The sequence below is a fragment of the Nerophis lumbriciformis genome, linkage group LG32 (assembly GCF_033978685.3).
Source record: "Nerophis lumbriciformis linkage group LG32, RoL_Nlum_v2.1, whole genome shotgun sequence".
Classification (NCBI taxonomy): Eukaryota; Metazoa; Chordata; class Actinopteri; order Syngnathiformes; family Syngnathidae; genus Nerophis; species Nerophis lumbriciformis.
This window is the reverse complement of record NC_084579.2, coordinates 25,422,141-25,443,070: the sequence shown is the minus strand read 5'-3', so window position 1 is coordinate 25,443,070 and position 20,930 is coordinate 25,422,141. Positions and strand designations below refer to the sequence as shown.

At 40.4% G+C, this 20,930-nt stretch overlaps 1 protein-coding gene across 2 annotated transcripts in view; it reads left to right on the top strand.

Moving 5' to 3' along the window:
* The window catches only part of mmp17a (matrix metallopeptidase 17a), a 329,785-nt gene that overhangs the window by 249,168 nt on the left and 59,687 nt on the right, over positions 1 to 20,930 (top strand). For both annotated transcript variants that reach the window (XM_061926889.1, XM_061926888.1), the window contains one exon: positions 8,168 to 8,454. In XM_061926889.1, coding sequence (XP_061782873.1) covers positions 8,168 to 8,454 — 287 coding nt within the window. The remainder of the gene's footprint in view (positions 1 to 8,167; positions 8,455 to 20,930) is intronic.

The window sequence follows — 20,930 nt, the reverse complement described above, 5'->3', positions numbered from 1 at the left end:
GATGACATCAGCGTACGTAGCAACTCTGCGCACATCAAAACAATGCTTGTCTTTTTAAACAGGAAGACTCCATCCATCCATTCATCCATTCTCTACTGTTTGTCCCTCAGTATCATAAAATGTTGTTGTTGTGTTTACCTGTGGTTTTTACACCTTTCTGGTAGGGTTGTACAGTATACCGGTATTAGTATAGTACCACAATACTAATGAATAATTTTCGGTACTCTATCACCTCTATAAAGTACCGGTATCGCAATACTAATGGAACAAAAACCGGTTACCCTTTTTTTTAATGATCATGACATTACTGGTTTTACGAGCAGACAAGCATGTTCGGCAGCGCACAATCACTGAGTACTTACAAACAGACACAGTGTGTAGACAAAAAAGGGAGAACGGGCGCATTTTGGCTTAAAAACTAAAGATAAAGGTGAAGTTATAACACTGAAACGCCCTCAGGAAGAGGTGCTTTAAGACATGGCTAGCTAGCTAACGGCTAATGTCCATCCGGGGTCTGCAGTGTTTTAGCGACTTATAAATCACTAGTCCTGGTCTCCATGGCGACAAATAAAGTACGTTTCTTACAAGTATCATCCCTGCAGGACGAGGAATAGCTAAACATGTTTCACTACACACCGTAGCTCACCGGCATCAAAATGTAAACAAACGCCATTGGTGGATCTACACATGACATCCACTGAAATGATACTAAGTACATGATCGTATTTAGTCGATACTACTATGATTAAGTCGATTTTTTTTGGCATAACAACATCTTCTTTCGTTTTTTTAAAATGTATATTATGTTTATAAACTCAGGAAATATGTCTCTGGACACACGAGAACTTTGAATATGACCAATGTATGATCCTGTAACTACTTGGTATCGGCTTGATACCCAAACTTGTGGTATCAAACAACAGAAGAATAAGTGATTATTACATTTTAACAGAAGTGTAGGCAGAACATGTTAAAAGACAAAGTAAGCAGATAGTGGTTAGAGTGTCCGCCCTGAGATCGGTAGGTTGTGAGTCCGGCCGAGTCATACCAAAGACTATAAAAATGGGACCCATTACCTCCCTGCTTGGCACTCAGCATCAAGGGTTGGAATTGGGGGTTAAAACACCAAAAATGATTCCCGGGCGCGGCACCGCTGCTGCCCACTGCTCCCCTCACCTCCCAGGTGGTGAACAAGGGGATGGGTCAAATGCAGAGGGCAAATTTCACCACACCTAGTGTGTGTGTGACAATCGTTGGTACTTTAACTTTAACTTTGACAGTAAATGAACAAGTAGATTAATAATTAATTTTCTACCACTTGTCCTTAATAATGTTGACAAAATAATAGAATGATAAATGACACAATATGTTACTGCATATGTCAGCTGACTAATTAGGAGCCTTTGTTTGTTTTCTTACTACTAAAAGACAAGTTGTCTAGTATGTTCACTATTTTATTAAAGGACTTAACTGCAATAAGAAACATATGTTTAATGTACCCTAAGATTTTTTGTTAAAATAAAGCCAATAATGCTATTTTTTTGTGGTCCTCTTTATTTAGAAAAGTATCGAAATAATTTTAGTACCGGTACCGGTACCAAACTATTGGTATTGTTACAACACTACTTTCTGGTTACTGTCCAAAGTCGGGACCCAGGGTGGACCGCTCACCTGTGCATCGGTTGGGGACATCTCTGCGTTGCTGACCCGTCTCCACTCGGGATGGTCTCCTGCTGGCCCCACTATGGACTGGACTCTCACTATTATGTTAGATCCACTATGGACTGGACTTTCACAATATTATGCTCGATCCACTTGACGTTCATTGCACTGGTCGCCCTAGAAGGGGGTGTCGCCCACATCTGCTGTTCCCTCCAATGTTTCTCATTATCATCCCACTGGGTTGAGTTTTTCCTTGCCCTGATGTGGGATCTGAACCGAGGATGCCGTTGTAGCTTGTGCAGCCCTTTGAGACACTTGTGATTTAGGGGTATATAAATAAACATCGATTGATTGATTGATTGCTTTGGTATTTGGTGTGTCGCAAGAAAAAAGGTGGCTTAAAGGTTCGCAGACAACAGAAGACGTTGCTAATGTAATCATGCCATGCAGAGTGGATGCTGGCTAGTGTGTCATAGAGTCGAGTATAAAGAGAGTATGACCAACTCGACCTCCTCAATGATTGGTCAAAAGGCACTCAGGTGACTACAGGGCGCCATGACTGCTATCAAGTGTTTGCGGCACTTCCTCGTTAGTTTTTATGATATTATTAATAATAATGGATTCGATTTTATAACGCACTTTTCTATTATTAGATACTGAAAGCCCTCACACAGAAGCAGGAACCCATCATTCATTCACACCTGGTGGTGGTAAGCTACCTTTGTAGCCACAGCTGCCCTGGGGTAGACTGACGGAAGCGAGGCTGCCAGTTTGCGCCTACGGCCCCTCCGACCACCACCCATCATTCATTCATCATTCATTCACCAGTGTGAGCGGCACCGGGGGCAAGGGTGAAGTGTCCTGCCCAAGGACACAACGGCAGCGATTTGGATGTCAAGAGGCGGGGAGCGAACCTGCAACCCTCAGGTTTCTGGCACGGCCGCTCTACCCACTACGCCATACCGCCCCGTTGTGCAGCATGGGGCGGCTCCAGCCGCGAGACTTGTGGAAATATTTTACATCGCTTTACCCACAACCCCGGAAATAAGACAAGTATGGGAAGTGAAGGTTCGCAATCAACACTGGAAAGCCAGCGATTACAGCGTCTTGTGCGAGGTAAACACACGACACAACGTCTGCGTTTTGTTCAAGAGAGTACACACAGAAGCTCATACAAATAATAACAGAAGAAATTAACAAATTAAAGAGATAGTTAGACAAAAACAGACTATCTTTGAATCTCAGTAAAAGAAATAAACACAGAGAAAGTCAAACACAAATACAAATAGATGGGCATTGAAAGAGTAAAAGGAACCACATTTTGGGTGTAATAATAGATGATAAAATGAACTTGTAATCTCCTAAAAAATATACAACATAAAGTGGCAAGAAATACGTCAATAATGAATAAGCAAAATATGTTCTGGACCAAAAATCACTTCATATTCTCTACTGCTCGCCGGTGTTACCATATCTGAGTTATTGTGCAGAAATATGGGGAAATAAGTACAAATGTACACGTATTCACTCATCATGTTACAAAATAGAAAGTTTAATTATAATAATATATGAGTGATTTACGAATACATTGCAGGGAGACACCACAGTTGACATACTTCACACAAAAGTCACAATTTCTCTGTGATTGTTGGTCCAAAGCTAATGAAGATTTTGGCAAAATAGGGTTTGTTGGGTCGTTCTGTGTATTGTTTTTTTTATGTTTATTGCGCCGTCAGGTGTGTGTTGGAGTGCCTGCTGGTCACTAAACACTGCAGGAATGTAGCAGCAGAGTGCGTCGATTACAACCACAAAATTATACTTTCAAGAAATAAAAGCATGTTTTATTGTGAGTTTATGAGTTTGGAGTATGTTTAGAAGTTCTATACAGATGTATTATTTTGGTATTATTTAAAATATAATGTCAAAACAACAGCAATTGCATGCACCCCTTGCACGTCCTTGGTAGCCTGTTGTTTAGTTGACCATACTCTCTTTATACACCACTCTGGCGTGTCATGCCATACACTGCCACCCATTGGTCAGCTATTCTAAGTGCAAAGAAAACTGCAATATAATCTATACCAGTGATTGTCAAACTGTGGTACGTGGACTCCATCTAGTGGTACACCAAAGAATCACTTGATTAAAGTACAATGTTTTATGTTCCTATATTCAAACACAGTGTTACTGTTCAAACTGTGTGTAATGTAATATTGGACGAATATATTATACATTATTTTTATATAAAACCTCTTCCTTGTTTTTAATGAATATTTAGGTCTACTATGCTATTGTATTTTAATGTTGGTCATTATGGTGGTACTTGGAGTGCCAATTGTTTTCTGAGGTGGTATTTGGTGACAAAGGTTTGCGAACTTCTGAGCAATACTACACACCAGGGTTCCTCAATTTCAATTGTCGAATGGCCAGAAATCTTCTCAGCAGACACAGTTATACATTATAGCTACAAATAATACTAATAAAGTAATAATATACATATAATTATACATCATATTTTATGTTAAATACATAACATGCTATGGTACAGGATGGCATTCACCCTGACTGTGATTTAAACCCTGGCCCATTGGTTCAGAGGGCACTTGTGGCTAGAGTGTCCGCCCTGAGATCGGTTGGTTGTGCGTTCAAATCCCGGCCGAGTCATACCATAGACCATAAAAATGGGACCAATTACCTCCCCGCTTGGCACTCAGCATCAAGGGTTGAAATTGGTGGTTAAATCCCCAAAAATGATTCTCGAGCGCGGCCACCGCTGCTGCTCACTGCTCCCCTCACCTCCTAGGAGCTGGAACAAGGGGATGGGTCAAATGCAGAGGGTAATTTCACCACACATAGTGTGTGTGTAACTATCAGTGGTACTTTATCTTTAAATGTGTGTTTCAAATAATAACATGTCTCATAGGAGAGTTATTTATTTATTTCAAACTCTGAAATGTTTTGAGGTAGTGGCGTGAAAAACAATATGGTCAAGCTAATAAAACATAAGAAACAGGAAAAATATATGTTGAAGAGGTTAATTTAGCCTACTAATGTGTATTTATAAGTGGTTGATTTATATAGGCTAGTAAGGTAAAGTTTTGTACCTGACATGTTTCGGCTATCTTGCTTCTGCAGCCTTCATCAGAGGTGTCACGTGATGTTAGTGTGACGTCATCTGTGACGTGTTATATGGATTGTTCCATCCCACCTGAAGTGGTGGGATGGCGGTGTCCCCTGGTGTACCCCGGGGGTAGGGCGGGGCGCCCCCTGTCGTCTGGATGTCTACCAAACGGCCGGGGGCGGCCCTGCAGGACTGTGTCCCAGGTGTCTCATGTTGGTAGGCTCCTTCGTCCCTGTTGACAGTCTTTGGGGTACCTTGTCAGGTACAAAACTTTACCTTACTAGCCTATATAAATCAACCATTCATCCATCCATCTTCTTCCGCTTATCCGAGGTCGGGTCGCGGGGGCAGCAGCCTAAGCAGGGAAGTGCAGACTTCCCTCTCCCTAGGGATCCCGAGGCGTTCCCAGGCCAGCCGGGAGACATAGTCTTCCCAACGTGTCCTGGGTCTTCCCCGTGGCCTCTTACCGGTCGGACGTGCCCTAAACATCTCCCTAGGGAGGCGTTCGGGTGGCATCCTGACCAGATGCCCGAACCACCTCATCTGGCTCCTCTCGATGTGGAGGAATAGCGGCTTTACTTTGAGCTCCCCCCAGATGACAGAGCTTCTCACCCTATCTCTAAGGGAGAGACCCGCCACCCGGCAGAAGAAACTCATTTCGGCCGCTTGTACCCGTGATCTTGTCCTTTCGGTCATAACCCAAAGCTCATAACCATAGGTGAGGATGGGAACGTAGATCGACCGGTAAATTGAGAGCTTTGCCTTCCGGCTCAACTCCTTCTTCACCACAACGGATCGATACAGCGTCCGCATTACTGAAGACGCCGCACCGATCCGCCTGTCGATCTCACGATCCACTCTTCCCTCACTCGTGAACAAGACTCCGAGGTACTTGAACTCCACCACTTGGGGCAGGGTATCCTCCTCAACCCAGAGATGGCACTCCACCCTTTTCCGGGCGAGAACCATGGACTCGGACTTGGAGGTGCTGATTCTCATCCTAGTCGCTTCACACTCGGCTGCGAACCGATCCAGTGAGAGCTAAAGATCCTGGCCAGATGAAGCCATCAGGACCACATCATCTGCAAAAAGCAGAGACCTAATCCTGCAGCCACCAAACCGGATCCCCTCAACGCCCTGACTGCGCCTAGAAATTCTGTCCATAAAAGTTATGAACAGAATCGGTGACAAAGGGCAGCCTTATAAATAAAAAAAAAGGAAACATATACATACCCCGTTTCCATATGAGTTGGGAAATTGTGTTAGATGTAAATATAAACGGAATACAATGATTTGCAAATCATTTTCAACCCATATTCAATTGAATGCACTACAAAGACAACATATTTGATGTTCAAACACATAAACTTTTTTTTTTTTGCAAATAATAATTAACTTAGAATTTCATGGCTGCAACACGTGCCAAAGTAGTTGGGAAAGGGCATGTTCACCACTGTGTTACATGGCCTTTCCTTTTAACAACACTCAATAAACGATTGGGAACTGAGGAAACTAATTGTTGAAGCTTTGAAAGTGGAATTCTTTCCCATTCTTGTTTTATGTAGAGCTTCAATCGTTCAACAGTCCGCGGTCTCGGCTGTCGTATTTTACGCTTCATAATGCGCCACACATTTTCGATGGGAGACAGGTCTGGACTGCAGGCGGACCAGGAAAGTATCCGCACTCTTTTTTTACGAAGCCACGCTGTTGTAACACGTGCTGAATGTGGCTTGTCATTGTCTTGCTGAAATAAGCAGGGGCGTCCATGAAAAAGACGGCGCTTAGATGGCAGCATATGTTGTTCCAAAACCTGTATGTACCTTTCAGCATTAATGGTGCCTTCACAGATGTGTAAGTTACCCATGCCTTGGGCACTAATGCACCCCCAAACCATCACAGATGCTGGCTTTTCAACTTTGCGTCGATAACAGTTTGGATGGTTCGCTTCCCCTTTGGTCCAGATGACACGATGTCGAATATTTCCAAAAACAATTTGAAATGTGGACTCGTCAGACCACAGAACACTTTTCCACTGAGTCCATCTTAGAAGCAGAGAAGCCGGCGGCGTTTCTGGATGTTGTTGATAAATGGTTTTCGCTTTGCATAGTAGATTCTTTAACTTGCACTTACAGATGTAGCGACCAACTGAAATTAGTGACAGTGGTTTTCTGAAGTGTTCCTGAGCCCATGTGGTGATATCCTTTAGAGATTGATGTCGGTTTTTGATACAGTGCCGTCTGAGGGATCGAAGGTCACGGGCATTCAATGTTGGTTTCCGGCTTTGCCGCTTACGTGGAGTGATTTCTCCAGATTCTCTGAACCTTTTGATGATATTATGGACCGTAGATGTTGAAATCCCTAAATTTCTTGCAATTGCACTTTGAGAAACGTTGTTCTTAAACTGTTTGACTATTTGCTCACGCAGTTGTGGACAAAGGGGTGTACCTCGCCCCATCCTTTCTTGTGAAAGACTGAGCATTTTTTGGGAAGCTGTTTTTATACCCAATCATGGCACCCACATGTTCCCAATTAGCCTGCACACCTGTGGGATGTTCCAAATAAGTGTTTGATGAGCATTCCTCAACTTTATCAGTATTTATTGCCACCTTTCCCAACTTCTTTGTCACGTGTTGCTGGCATCAAATTCTAAAGTTAATGATTATTTGCAACAAAAAAAAACATGTTTATCAGTTTGAACATCAAATATATTGTCTTTGTAGCATATTCAACTGAATATGGGTTGAAAAGGATTTGCAAATCATTGTATTCCGTTTATATTTACATCTAACACAATTTCCCAACTCATATGGAAATGGGGTTTGTATACAAAGTAGAGGAAAATGGTGTTCCAAACCATAAAAAAATAAAAGCATTAAAATCAATATATTATTGAGAACTACCATTAGCATAAAAACAAATTCACACTTCAGTTACATGAACATGTTACCGTGAAAATACTGAACATTTACAGTAAATAACACTTAACAAAAGCATCCATCATTGACACTTTGCCTCATTCACAAGTTGAGTTACTTTTTTTACACTGTGTTGCTGTTAATTATCTCAATTTACTTACGTATCGATATTTTGATTTTAGAATCGATATCACAGCATAAATATCGGCGGTATCGATATTTCAGTATCGATCTGCACGTCTCTAGCGTGTGTACATTTTTTGTGACAACAGCATCAAAACGTAAGCGCACAAGAAGCACAACACGTGATTCAAAATCCCGTCTGGCAGGTGTTCAGAATTGTGACTTTGACAGAAAAGGTCACCTTCCCTCGTGCTGTGAGACTTGAGAACAGCTGCCTTGACTGACAAGTGTTTACCATACACTATTTCTTTGTTTTACCCAAAAATCCTGTCTCGCCCTTTCTCAGAGTGAGGACCTTCCCAAAGGACTCGGCCTTACTGGGCAGAGACACCGTGAGAGCCCTCATGTATTACGCCCTGAAGGTGTGGAGCGACATCGCCCCGCTGAACTTCCACGAGGTGGCAGGAAGCGACGCCGACATTCAGATCGACTTCACTAAAGCCGACCACAACGACGGATATCCCTTCGATGGGCCAGGGGGCACCGTGGCTCATGCCTTTTTCCCCGGAGAGAGATACACCGCTGGGGATACGCACTTTGACGACGACGAGGCTTGGACCTTCAGATCACCAGGTGGGGAACACGCCTTCCAACCGCATGCAGTCCCAGACTTGTACAGCCACCTCAATCAATCCGACTTTATTTACATAGCACTTTTCATGCACAGCCAAGTGACAACACATATATACATATATATACACACACAGATACACACATCACTATTGACAAAACTTAATCATGGCATGGCAATGAGGTTGGAGGGAAAGCGCCACCTTTGAGGCGTCCACACTGGAGAATAACTAAAATTACTGCCATCTAAAATTAAAAAAATAATATGAAACATATTAGAAAACATATGAATAAAGTATAAATAATACATGAAGAAAAACATAACACTGACAGAACAATAGTAGTATTAATAGCAATAAATATAATACAAAATAACACAATAAAAAAAAAAAAAAATATATATATATATATATATATATATATATATATATATATATATATATATATATATATATATATATATATATACCGTATTTTCCGCACTATTAGCCGCACCTAAAAACCACAAATTTACTCAAAAGCTGACAGTGCGGCTTATAACCCGGTGCGCTATATATATGGATTAATATTAAGATTCATTTTCATAAAGTTTCGGTCTCGCAACTACGGTAAACAGCCGCCATCTTTTTTCCCCGTAGAAGAGGAAGTGCTTCTTCTTCTACGCAAGCAACCGCCAAGGTAAGCACCCGCCCCCATAGAAGAGGAAGCGCTTCTTCTTCTACTGTAAGCAACCACCCGCCCGCGTAGAAGAAGAAAAAGCGCGCGGATATTACCGTATGTTTCATTTCCTTTGTGTGTTTACATCTGTAAAGACCACAAAATGGCTCCTACTAAGCGACAGGGATCCGGTTCATGAAAAGACGCAATCTCTCCATCCGCACACGGACTACTATTTCACAGCAACTGCCTAAAGACTTTCAAGAAAAGCTGGCTACCTTCCGTGCATATTGTAAAAACAAGATAGCTGAAAAAAAGATCCGGCCAGAGAACATTATCAACATGGACGAGGTTCCACTGACTTTTGATATTCCTGTGAACCGCACTGTGGATACAACGGGAGCACGTACGGTGAATATTCGCACCACAGGGAATGAGAAGTCATCCTTCACTGTGGTTCTAGCTTGCCATGCTAATGGCCAGAAACTTCCACCCATGGTGATATTCAAAAGGAAGACCTTGCCAAAAGAGACCTTTCCAGCCGGCGTCATCATAAAAGCTAACTCGAAGGGCTGGATGGATGAAGAAAAGATGAGCGAGTGGTTAAGGTAAGTTTACGCGAAGAGGCCGGGTGGCTTTTTTCACGCAGCTCCGTCCATGTTGATATACGACTCCATGCGCGCCCACATCACGCTGGTTTTTAATATATTATTAAAGTTTGACTGACCTATCTGACTGTTTTTTAGCGCAGTTAGATGCGGCTTATAACACGGGGCGGCTTATAGGTGGACAAAGTTTTGAAATATGCCGTTCATTGAAGGCGCGGCTTATAACCCAGGGCGGCTTACGGTGCGGAAAATACGGTATATAATTTTTATTTTTTTAACATGATCTGTTAAAAAAATATATATATTAAAAAAGGTGTGTCTTTAACCTTTTTGAAAAATATATATCAATTGTCTCTGCAGTCCTGAGGCTCTCTGGCAGGCTGTTCCACAGGTGGGCGCCATAGCGGCTAAAGACCGCCTCTTTGTTCTAGTCAGTGGCGGGCCGTGCGTTTCCCACCTTGGCCTTCAGTGATGTCCGACTTCAATGATTACCTCTCAAAAGACCATCATTTATGTCACCACATGACCATTGCTGGAGAAATACTATACAGAAACACATTTACGCCCTACTGGGCATTGTACAAAACGGGTTATTTTCTGGCGCATTTAAAAATCCATAAACCCACATCAGCAATTAAAACATATCTTATGTGGTACTGTCAAAATTAAAATAGCAAAAAAACATTTCAAACGTGAAAAAATAAAGAAATAAAATATCTGAACTCACATTTCATCGACAGCTGAGCTAGCTTCCGGGGTTGGCCGACATGGTCTCACAAGATGTAGTTTCTCTTTAAATATCCTTCTTGAAAATGGCCTTGCAAATATATGCGTTGTCTAATCATAAAAGATGCAGACGAGGCATGTTGGCTCAGTTCTTAAAGTTTACTCTACAGCGTGCTCATCAAAAACATCCAGCTGCCGGCATGTCTACATTCAACAACCCACTACTGTGGCATGCTGGGTAATGGAGTTCTTATGTTACCTGGCTCATAACATCACTATATATCTGCCTTAGGCCATCTAGAAGGCCTTATTGACAACAACTCGTGATCTGATTGGCTATCGCAACTATCTGTCACCTGTATGTGTCCGTCCGCTTACAGTGCACGGAGCCCGCATTGCTGAATCTGAAGGCCTGTGGCAGATTTGGTACAGCATGGCAACATAAGCTAGCTGAATTCTGATTGGATAAAAACTCTATAACCTAAAAACAACCACGCTGGAAGGAGCATAATATGACATATGAATACTTTTAGATATTTATCCATCCATCCATTTTCTAGCACTTATTCCCTTTGGGATCGCAGGGGGCGCTGGAGCCTATCCCAGCCACAATTGGGCGGAAGGCGGGCTACACCCTGGACAAGTCGCCACCTCATCGCATTTTACTTTTAGGTATTTAGTAAATAAAAAATTACTTTTGTTTTTAACTATGATCATGACTTCTGGTTATGTTAGGCCAGCAGAGAAGGCCTTGCTGGCCCTGACGGCACACCACTGGTTCTAGTATTTGGTCAAGATAAAAGTTTGGTGCCAGACGACCTCAGGATCCACGAGGGTTGATAGCGTAAAAGCAGGTCAGATAGAATAGAAGGCGCAAGACATTCAAAAACTAAAAATAGCACTTAAAAGTGGTCCTAGTCAGCACGTGTGCAGCTGAGTTTAAATAATAATGATAATAATAATTGTATAATTGTAGAGTTCTGATATTGTTTTTGGGAAGACTAGAGAGAAGGGCATCACGATAGTCCAGTGGTTCTCAAACTTTTTTGACCGAGTACCACCTCAGAAAACACTTGGCTCTCCAAGTACCACCTTAGTGACCAACATTAAAATATAGTAGCGTAGTAGGCCTAAATATTCATTAAAAACAAGGCAGAGGTTTTATTCAACAAGTATGTTTGACACTTTTGGCCACTGTATAATTACACACAGTACAGAACAGTAACACTGTGTTTGAATATTTAATCAAGTGACTCTTCGGTGTACCACTAGATGAAGCCTGCGTACCACTAATCCCTAAAGTTTGAGAATGACTGCAATAGTTTAAATAACTGGAAATAAAAGCATGCATTAGCAGAGAGAGAAACGGGCAGACTCGAGCTTTGTTCTTAAGATGAATAAAACCTTTGTTTATAATATTTTATATGTTGGGTAAAAGTCAGCTCGGAGTCAACAATCAAACCCAGATTTTTTACAGACTGTGTTGGTTTAAAATCTTGTCGTTTCTGTAAAAGTTTCTACCTCTGGTCTTTAAGACCTATAACTAAAACCTCTGTTTTGTCCTGGTTTAGTTGTAGGAAATTCACTGCCAAGACAGACTTAAAGCTCTTCTCTCCAAAACTAGAACACTGGCGTCATTAAGAATTCAGGCCGTCCTATTTCATGTTCCTCTCTCTCTAGTTAATATTGACTTATCATTATGATCTGGATTTAAAAGTTGAATATGTTCTACCAACGAGGGAAAGAAGAAAGGACTAAAATTGTGGTGATTCATATTTCCTCCAAATGAGATAAACAAACAATCTACTTCATTAGACTACCTCTACTGAAGTACTTTATTTAGTTTTAGTTATATAATCTCTGATTATTAATAATGAAATAGAGATTGGTTTTAGGAGGATAGACAAAATACTTATTTTGTTCAAAGCAGTAAATTGTCAGGCCTCATGAACGCTGTTGTTTTCCGTGAGGTTGTCTGAGCGCCGCCTCTAAAGACAATCAATAAGAGTTATTTGGTCACAATGACACTTTGATGACATGTCAACACTTGAATGCAGATGTGGGAAGCACTTTTTAAAGCACAGATTATTTCCTTCCTTCTTCCAGTTAATTCAATTCTGACCAAAAGGTATTCTGACGATAGGCTACGTACAAAAGGAACGGTTGTGTTTTTATAGATGACATACTTACGACACACCAGTTCCATGCGTACGCCAGCTTCATAAACGAGACCCCTGGTGAATCTTTTAGATCTGGGGTCTTGAATGTTTTCCAGGTCAAGGATCCTTACTTAAACTGATGGAGAGACGGAGTGGGGACCGCCTGATTATACAACTACTGGAAAAACTTATGTAATCACCAGACTTGAAGGATGTTCATTCAGTAACACACATGACACAAGTATAGTCTTTTCAAACGGCAACCTTCTGGCTGTAAGAAACACTAAAATAAATCAAGAAAATAAACGTTGGTAGTAATAGTTTAATTTTCAGATAAAGCAGATAATATGGAATCATTCATTTCCTAATTACATAATCACTTTGTAAATGTTCATTTTCAAAGCTAACACCTGCATCAGATTAAATCTGTTCATTAGCTGTTGCACCAGTTGGAGTGACACGAATCATGGCTCCAACTTGAGAGATGCCAATTGAAACAAAGGAGAGGATTATCAAGCTTCTTCAAGAAGGTAAATCATCACGCAATGTTGATTGGTCACAGTAGGCTGCGCCTAAAATCGGAACCAGGTACAAACCACATGGGAAGGTTGTAAATGGCAAGCATTCCGGAAGACCAAGAAAAGGCAGAAAACCTTAAGCAATATGTCTTGAAAATAGAAAACGCACAGCAAAACAATTGAATTGGAATGATGTCATCATTTTTCAAGATAATACATCTTGCCATAAAGCAAAAACTATAGAAACATTTCTTGAAGAAAGATACGTAGGGTCAATGTCATGGCCTGCAAACTGTCTGGAACTCAATCCAATTGAAGATCTGTGGTGGAAATTGAAAAAATGGCCAATGTCAAGACTCCAACCTGCAAAGCTGATCTGTGAACAGCAATCAGAAAAAGTTGGAGCAAGATTGTTGAAGAGTTCTATTTGTCACTCGTTAAGTCCATGCCTCAGAGACTGCAAGCTGTTATAAAAGCCAGAGGTGGTGCAACAAAGTACTAGTAGTGTGTTGTAGTGTTTCTTGTTTGTTTTTCATTAGTATTTTTTTTTTTTTCATTGTGATTGATCTGAAAAAGTAACTGTTACTGACTACCAAATGTATTATTTTGTTGATTTATTTTAGTATTTCTTAAAGCCAGAGTGTTGCCGTGTGAAAAGACTATATAGTTTTGTGTCAAAATGAACATCCTCCAAGACTTGTGATTCTATATTTCCAGGATTTGTATGTCCTGTATAAAATTGTGCTTTAAAATAAACTGGTCCTCTAATCACCTTTTTATTGAGCAATACTAAGATATTGAAGGAGTACAATATAGCATCTCCAGTAGCTAGGTAGCGATTAGATAATCACGGGCTATCCTAAATGCTAACATAAAAATTATAAAAGAGGTAGAAAATGGATGGATGGATGGCAATATAAATATTTATACATGTTTTGGGGTTATTGCTGGTGCCTCGCAAAAAAAAAGTCCTGGGTTTGATCCCTGGGCTCAGGCTCTTTCTGTGTGGAGTTTGCATGTTCTCTCCATGACTGCGTGGGTTCCCTTGGAGTACTCCGGGTTCCTCCCACCTCCAAAGACATGCACCTGGGAGTAGGTTGATTGGCAACACTAAATTGGCCCTGAACACTGAAATTCAAGTATTTATTTTATATATATATATATATATATATATATATATATATATATATATATATATATAAAATAAAATGTATATATATATATATATATACGTATATATATATATATACATATAATAAAATAAATATATATATATATATATGTATATATATATATATATATATATATATATATATATATATATATAGCTAGAATTCACTGAACGTCAAGTTTTGTTATATATATATATATATATATATATATATATATATATATTATATATATATATATATATATATGAAATACTTGACTTGGTGAATTCTAGCTGTAAATATACTCCTCCACTTTTAGCCACGCCCCCAACCACGCCCCCTCCCATCCGACCACGCCCACCCACCTCCCCCCACCTCCCGAAATCGGAGGTCTCAAGGTTGGCAAGTATGACTATGTGGAACCCGCCTGATCCAGTCCCTGCGTCCTGCTCGGGGCTTAAAACTGGGTCCGCCAAATCAGAGTGCGATAGCGCTAGGCATTGAGCTAAAAGCCTGAGCTGTCAACTCGATGTATAGCGCAAACTCTAAGGCTATGTCTACACTAAGCTGGATAACCCCTTAAGCGAATAATTATTTAGCCTATCCCCCGTTTTAGCCACACTAATCCATCGTTTAAGGTGCCCCGACTGACAATTTTTTTACACGGGTAAGTGCGCCGTGTATTTCTTGAATCTCCAGCTTTTAGCTTTGTATGGATTGATTGATGGTTTACAAACTGAGTTCCGAGAGGAAGTGAAGTCAGAAAGACCGCACCCCACACAGGAGGTGACGTCAAAAAGAACGCGCCACAGCCAGCTTCATAACAACTGGAGCTAACCACTGGAAAGATGGAGGCGAGTCATCCAGACATGCCCGTGTTTCTCATTCTTCTACATGCATAGACGCTTGTGGAAATCACACATGAATACTTTAAAGTGAAGGAAACGCGCGATTGCTGTTAGGAACTCGCATGGCTGCCGTTTTGTGACCCCAAGATGCAGGAACCAGGAGAGCGAAGAGGAGGTAAGATGAGTTTTAATCTCATATAACAGAAAAATGAAGCAGTCTTGCATACAAAGGTTCCAAACTTAGAGTGATCTTCGAGCACTGAGCAGTGCTCGAGACAAGGCATATATAGGACACGCTGATTGGCAGCAGGTGTGGACTGCCTGCCAATCAACGGCAGGTGAGTGATCAGTGCTCAGAGACAAACAGAAAATGGAAAAAAATAAGAGCACTGATAAGTAAATACAAAAAACAAGGAAACAAACAGAAATGAAGTGACGGATCGTCACAATTGCAGCTATTTCGGATACTACACATCTCAGACGGCAAGAGAACTTTCGAATATCTGGGTCAGCTGTGATTCTACTTACCGAAAAACTTTGTCCATTTGTCGAAGGTGAGACAACGAGAATGCGGGCTCCCGTGGATGTGATAAAAAAGGTAGCGTGTGCTTTGTATTATCTGGCCGTCGAGTGAAGACTACGGAAAACATTGAATGCATTTGGACTGGCAAAGCAGACTGTATCAGTTATTGTCTGCCATGTATGTCGCGGACTCAACGTCTAGGTCCAGAGTATATAAAGTCTCCAAAAACGAATGGACAATGAAGCTGAAGACCAAATATCTAGATCCCTACTTTGATTGTTGTCCAATATTCTTTGTCACATTGTTTACTTTTACCTGTCCATTAAAGAGTTTATTAATTTATGATGGCTCAGGTGTGATTCAAATTTTAAATGACCCCACAGCACACTGGATTCCAGTAAATTTAAATACCACAACACTTGATATTGTTCAGATAAGTTAAATTTAATTCAAGAACTTGCACACAAAGCAACACAGGAGGTGATTATGATGTGCGCATTTTCCGCGCATGCGTACTCGGTCGCGTTGCACCAGCGGAAGGAGGGGGGAGGGGGTCTTAAACGACCATTGTGTGTGTGTGTGGACATGGATAAGGTTAGGTGGGATTTACCCTGGAGAAGGGGCCTAAAGGAGTGAAGTTCACCAAGGCACACTTGCACAGCCTCCATTCACTAAAACATAATTGCTATATTATAAAATTGTTGCAATAGTACGTCAGAGTTTATAAATCATGTGGCCTTGTGCAAATTCTATTAAACATCAAGGCTGAAATATTTGCCGTTATGCTGTTTTTTAACCTCAAAAAATAGGACAAAAAATATATTGGTCCTCATTTTACTTGCAATTGCATCCATTTATGTTTACTGTTTGAAAAATGTAGTTGGTGTAAACATAAAAAAAAAAACATCCTACTGAGCATCTTTAATCATTCAGATATTTTGTCATGACAAGATTCCCTATGGTGGTTACAGAATGCTGGGCTTTGCCTTTTTCCCCCTGTGGAGCACTGGAAATGTACTGTAGCATGTTGCCAACTAGTGGCAATATTAATGTCTTACAAGCCTCAAATCTCTTTTTTTTATTGTTATGTCATTATCAAATACACATTCAATCCGTTCTGATCCGAGTTGTATGCTGCCAATTCCAAAACTGATCATACGTGACTGAGATCAGTTGATACCGATCACTTGCCCTGATGTGGGATCTGAGCCGAGGATGTGGTTGTGGCTTGTGCAGCCCTTTGAGACACTCGTGATTTAGGGCTATATAAATACACTTTGATTGATTGATTGATGTATTAACTGAACATTTCTCTGTGTATTTATGGTGAGTGCTATTGACAATTTAACAAAATTAACACAATATTTGAACTACTTCCTTTTTCTCTTTTATTACAAACCCCGTTTCCATATGAGTTGGGAAATTGTGTTGGATGTAAATATAAACGGAATACAATGATTTGCAAATCCTTTTCAACCCATATTCAATTGAATGCACTACAAAGACAAGATATTTGATGTTCTAACTCATAAACTTTTTTTTTTTTTTTTGCAAATAATAATTAACTTAGAATTTCATGGCTGCAACACGTGCCAAAGTAGTTGGGAAAGGGCATGTTCACCACTGTGTTACATGGCCTTTCCTTTTAACAACACTCAGTAAACGTTTGGGAACTGAATTTTTTAAGCTTCTCAGGTGGAATTCTTTCCCATTCTTGCTTGATGTACAGCTTAAGTTGTTCAACAGTCCGGGGGTCTCCGTTATGGTATTTTAGGCTTCATAATGCGCCACACATTTTCAATGGGAGACAGGTCTGGACTACAGGCAGGCCAGTCTAGTACCCGCACTCTTTTACTATGAAGCCACGTTGATGTAACACGTGGCTTGGCATTGTCTTGCTGAAATAAGCAGGGGCGTCCATGGTAACGTTGCTTGGATGGCAACATATGTTGCTCTAAAACTTGTATGTACCTTTCAGCATTAATGGTGCCTTCACAGATGGGTAAGTTACCCATGTCTTGGGCACTAATACACCCCCATACCATCACAGATGCTGGCTTTTACACTTTGCGCCTATAACAATCCGGATGGTTCTTTTCCTCTTTGGTCCGGAGGACACGATGTCGATAATTTCCAAAAACAATTTGAAATGTGGACTCGTCAGACCACAGAACACTTTTCCACTTTGTATCAGTCCATCTTAGATGAGCTCAGGCCCAGCAAAGCCGACGGCGTTTCTGGGTGTTGTTGATAAACGGTTTTCGCCTTGCATAGGAGAGTTTTAACTTGCACTTACAGATGTAGCGACCAACTGTAGTTACTGACAGTGGGTTTCTGAAGTGTTCCTGAGCCCATGTGGTGATATCCTTTACACACTGATGTCGCTTGTTGATGCAGTACACCCTGAGGGATCGAAGGTCACGGGCTTAGCTGCTTACGTGCAGTGATTTCTCCAGATTCTCTGAACCCTTTGATGATATTACAGACCGTAGATGGTGAAATCCCTAAATTCCTTGCAATAGCTGGTTGAGAAAGTTTTTTCTTTAACTGTTCAACAATTTGCTCACGCATTTGTTGACAAAGTGGTGACCCTCGCCCCATCCTTGTTTGTGAATGACTGAGCATTTCATGGAATCTACTTTTATACCCAATCATGGCACCCACCTGTTCCCAAATTGCCTGTTCACCTGTGGGATGTTCCAAATAAGTGTTTGATGAGCATTCCTCAACTTTATCAGTATTTATTGCCACCTTTCCCAACTTCTTTGTCACGTGTTGCTGACATCAAATTCTAAAGTTAATGATTATTTGCGGGCAGCACGGTGGGAGAGGGGTTAGTGCGTCTGCCTCACAATACGAAGGTCCTGGGTTAAATCCCGGGCTCGGGATCTTTCTGTGTGGAGTTTGCATGTTCTCCCCATGACTGCGTGGGTTCCCTCCGGGTACTCCGGCTTCCGCCCACCTCCAAAGACATGCACACGGGGATAGGTTGATTGGCAACACTAAATTGGCCCTAGTGTGTGAATGTGAGTGTGAATGTTGTCTGTCTATCTGTGTTGGCCCTGCGATGAGATGCCGACTTGTCCAGGGTGTACCCCGCCTTCCGCCCGATTGTAGCTGAGATAGGCTCCAGCGCCCCCCGCGACCCCGAAGGGAATAAGCGGTAGAAAAATGGATGGATGGATGATTATTTGCCAAAAAAAAAAGTTTATCAGTTTGAACATCAAATATGTTGTCTTTGTAGCATATTTAATTGAATATAGGTTGAAAATGATTTGCAAATCATTGTATTCCGTTTATATTTACATCTAACACAATTTCCCAACTCATATGGAAACGGGGTTTGTACATATACAATTGTTTATTTGAAACAAAGTCAATAGTATACAATAACTAAACAATAACTACTATCTACCACGCTTTTAAAACGTTTGTGTTTTGCCCTCAAAGTCCTCCTTTGCCCTGGGAATTCTTCTTTGAATTTGTAAACATTGACAAAAACAACCCAAAAAATATTTTGAGAAAATAAAAGTACTGACCGAATCACTTTAGTATCGATCATATACTGATACTACCCTTGGTTTCGACACCACCAAGGTATGGCGCGATCCGCCCTCCTCTTACGTGTTGTGTACTTCTAATGCTGATACATTGTTATCCTGTTTCTAGCTCTTAATCTTAATCTACTAATTTCCTGTTAATATCTGCTTACTCTCTACTGTAACAGGGTTCCATCTACACTTTCTTCTCAGTGCGTAACATGTTTGGCCACGTCCTCCAGTGATAATGGTACGTTATATAATAACACTTGAGATACAAAAAAATGCAGTTTATTTGCCGTAATGGAGGTGATTATTATTAGCTTTGGAGACACATAATTAGCTGCTCGCTTGTCAGCCGGGGGACTAACAATAAATAGTGTCAGGCAAAGGGGATTGGCATTAAAGGTGGCCAATCAATCGGCAAATCCCTAATTATTATATTTCATGTCTTAAACTTACTGAATCGAAGACTTGCTGTGGGTTGTCTCATTGTTTTTAATGATATTAAAGAGCTTCTTGATTTCTGTCCAAAGTTTGAGAAGCAAAACTACTAACCTTATACAAGAGAAATGCTATATTGGTGGAGCATACAGTATATAGAACCCATAAAGTCTTTGAGCGGATCTCGCTAAAGGTCGGATGCCATTTTACTTCTTAAACCACAAAGCCTTGAGTCACATTTTAAAGAACAGCACTACAATAAACTGAATATGTTGTGTACTGCTTCCCAGACCATTTTATTGTACCTTTCAAGGCCCAATGCCGTGGAAATGAACATATCTGTGATGTCATCATCGAGGAGTGGAAAAGAATTCCATCCCCAAGAGCAGTGATTCTCTATTATTTCCTGTCATGACCTCCCCACTGCTCCTCTTTTCATTCCTGTCAGAAACTTCTCTGTCAGCTCTGTACACCGATGTTTCTGTGTGCTGTTCTGAGTTTGAGCACTGCTGCCCCCTAGCTTTAGGCTTGTGTATCGCTCAAGCATGAAAAACGACAGTCTTCAGTGTTACTGTCAATGAGAAAAAAACTGCTATAAAAATGAAATGGAACATTTATATTGTATATTTGCTATTAGTATATTCATTAGTATATAGTAATAAAGCCAACCTATTATGCATGATCCAATACTATAATCTCCTCAAACTGTCTTTGATCACAAATTCTGGCTGTACAACAAAAACTTTTCAAAGATGAAACATGATTTTCATATGACAGTGATTACGATACACTATAAAAGTACAGAGGGTCAAATGGGACAACATTTAATAAATACTTAAATGTGTCATTCATTAATTACAATTGGGAATTAAATACATAAGTGTGCTATTAAATTTATTAATCATTTATTCATTGTAAAAGTACATATAACTATTCAATGATTTAATCATTTAATTAATTATTAATTTAATGATTTAATCAATTGTTTAATGATTTATATATTTAATTCATGAACCTAACCAAAATGATTGGATGAGATTCATGTTAGCCACGCCCACTCACTCTGATGGGTGAGTTTGACAGATAAAATAAATTCATGAAGGCGCATGAAATAACTAAATGAATCATTAAATCGTGAAATAATTCAATCGTAAAGTTCATTCCTTAAATCATGAAATTGAAAGCACTTTTGAATCAATGTTCATTAAATAATTACAAATTTAAATAAATGTTACCTTCATGCGTTTATTTCCAATTGTAATTAAGTATTTACACATATAGGTAATTATTTAAATATTTATGTATC